General features: G+C 44.3%; 1 protein-coding gene across 1 annotated transcript; it reads left to right on the plus strand.

The window, feature by feature from the left end:
• The first annotated feature begins 281 nt into the window (after window positions 1-281).
• LOC114189717 (uncharacterized) lies at window positions 282-2,273 on the plus strand. Its single transcript, XM_028078376.2, has 3 exons — window positions 282-1,088; window positions 1,197-1,389; window positions 1,491-2,273. Exons 1-3 carry the CDS (start codon window positions 582-584, stop codon window positions 2,030-2,032), a joined length of 1,242 nt encoding a protein of 413 aa, XP_027934177.2. The 5' UTR covers window positions 282-581; the 3' UTR covers window positions 2,033-2,273.

Raw genomic sequence — 2,273 nt, forward strand, 5'->3', positions numbered from 1 at the left:
ACCACGATCACAATACAGTGGGGTGGTTTTCCATAACCTCAGAACACGAGGGGCATCTACCCGATATTCGACGTAGTGGAAAGGGTACCACCGTCAATTCATCCTTAAAAAAACCCCAATGCTTATAGTGCAAGATAATCTTCCCCAACACGCGTCACCAACCTAAGTGCTCCGTGATTTTCTTGGCTATGCAGATAGTCCATTCCACATAGATCCTACGTGGCATATAAAGCCATGTCAGCAATTTTGCCTCTTTGCTATAAATACCATTGCCTCCCTCACTTACACCTAATCCAGAAACCTAAACAAACAATACACAGGTGATTTTGTTTCTTCACTCTTTAACCTTCTTCACTGTTTTTCTTCCAAAACTCGTGATCCACCTCCGGCGACAGGGATCTCGCCGGTGAAATGAACATTCCGGCAAAACTATCTTCTGTCTCTACCAATAATGCACGTCTCTCTTATAATCGCAGTCATGTTTTTCAGGAAAACCTTGATTTCCAAATGTTTGCCAACTTCTCCTCTACTCTCTTAGTCTAGAAGTTATTAGATACTTCTTCCCTTAAAATGGAACATACATGATAGAGTGGTTGTTAGATATAGGTACAAGTTTTCCTAAGATTTCTATTTTCTTGAGGTTTTCCTCCTCTGTTTTGTCATTCATGCCTCCAATGAAGATCCAACCCATCCCTGTGGATTCACAGAAGCTAGCGGTGGTTCGGAACGACCCCGTTAAGCCGGTGCTGAAGTCGCGCTTGAAAAGACTGTTCGTGTTTGACCGTCAGTTTCCAAATGTGCTGAAGACTTCCTCCTCCTCGGATAAACCTGCCGCCGGGGAGCCTCCTCAGTCCAACGGTAGAGACACGGCTGCGGAGTTCGAGCCCAGCTCCATCTGCCTGGACAAAATGGTGCAGAGTTTCATAGAAGAGAGCAACGAGAAACCGGCTCCGACCACCGCAAAATGTGGTCGCAACCGCTGCAACTGCTTTAACGGCAACAGCAACGACAGTTCCGACGAGGAACTCGACATCTTCGGTGAATCTATTTCCTCTGGCTCGTTCGGCGAAGCCAGTGACGCACTCAAGGTAACTAACAAGCGAACTTCTCAAATTGCCAAAACCTAAGTTGCTAGTTCAGGATTTTCTATGCATCCAAACACTTTAGTTTGAATTACGTACTTGTCTTCTTCGCAGAGCTTGATTCCTTGTGCGAGTGTGGTGGAGAGAAACCTCTTAGCTGACACATCCAAGATTGTTGACAACAACAGCAAGGTCTACAAGCGAAAAGACGATTTAAGGAAGATCGTGACCGAAAGCCTATCGTCTCTCGGTTACGATTCTTCCATATGCATTTCAAAGTGGGACAAAACCCCAACCTTCCCTGCTGGTAATCTATTTTACTTGTTTTCCCCAATTTTTTCCGAAAAAGAAAATACCTAGTGTTGTTTAAATAATTATGGAGAAGTGATTGTTGTGATGTTGGTTCAGGTGAATATGAATACATCGATGTGATTGTGGAAGGTGAGAGGTTGATAATTGATATCGATTTCCGATCGGAGTTCGACATAGCTCGATCCACAGGGACATACAAGGCGATCCTTCAGTCCCTGCCATTCATTTTCGTCGGGAAATCGGATCGTCTTTTCCAGATCGTCGCAGCTGTGTCGGAGGCGGCAAAGCAGAGCTTGAAGAAGAAAGGGATGCATGTTCCGCCGTGGCGGAAGACTGACTACATGTTAGCCAAGTGGCTCTCCAACTCATGCACCAGGACGAATCCGCCGTCTAACGTCAATGGCTCGACGGAGAACTTGAGCGTCGGCGACAGTGCTGCCAAGAGTGATTGTGGTGAATTAGAACTGATCTTCGGCGAAAAAATATCTCCGGAGTTGGAGACTTGTTGCAGTGGCGAGAGGAACTTGCCACCGGTTGCGACTCCGACGTGGCAGCCACCTGCATTGAAAGTGAGGAGTGTTGAGAGAGGAACAAAGGTGGTCACCGGATTAGCCTCTCTTCTCAAGGACAAGCCATAACAAAATTTTGCACTTAGTTTTTTGAAAAAAAAAAGTTAATTAAAAATTAAAAGTATAACCAAAATATTTGGATAAGAGCAAGCCCTTTTTCTTTTGCCCTTTCAGTTTTACTCCTTTTTTTTTCTTTTTTTTTTTCTTACTGTTGCAAGGGGACTCTGTAAGAAGCATCATTGAGTACTCCATGTAATAAACCTGAGTAAATATTTGCAGAATCTAACTTTAGAAGAACATACATTGTTTA

The sequence above is a fragment of the Vigna unguiculata genome, chromosome 7 (assembly GCF_037176805.1).
Source record: "Vigna unguiculata cultivar grain cowpea cultivar isolate G323 ecotype 2 chromosome 7, ASM3717680v1, whole genome shotgun sequence".
Taxonomy (NCBI): domain Eukaryota; kingdom Viridiplantae; phylum Streptophyta; class Magnoliopsida; order Fabales; family Fabaceae; genus Vigna; species Vigna unguiculata.

Coding starts and splice junctions, on each gene's coding strand:
- LOC114189717 (XM_028078376.2), top strand. CDS start 582: ATGATAGAGTGGTTGTTAGATATAGGTACAAGTTTTCCTAAGATTTCT. Junction 1,089..1,196: donor AAGCCAGTGACGCACTCAAG/GTAACTAACAAG, acceptor TCTTCTTCGCAG/AGCTTGATTCCTTGTGCGAG. Junction 1,390..1,490: donor AACCCCAACCTTCCCTGCTG/GTAATCTATTTT, acceptor ATGTTGGTTCAG/GTGAATATGAATACATCGAT.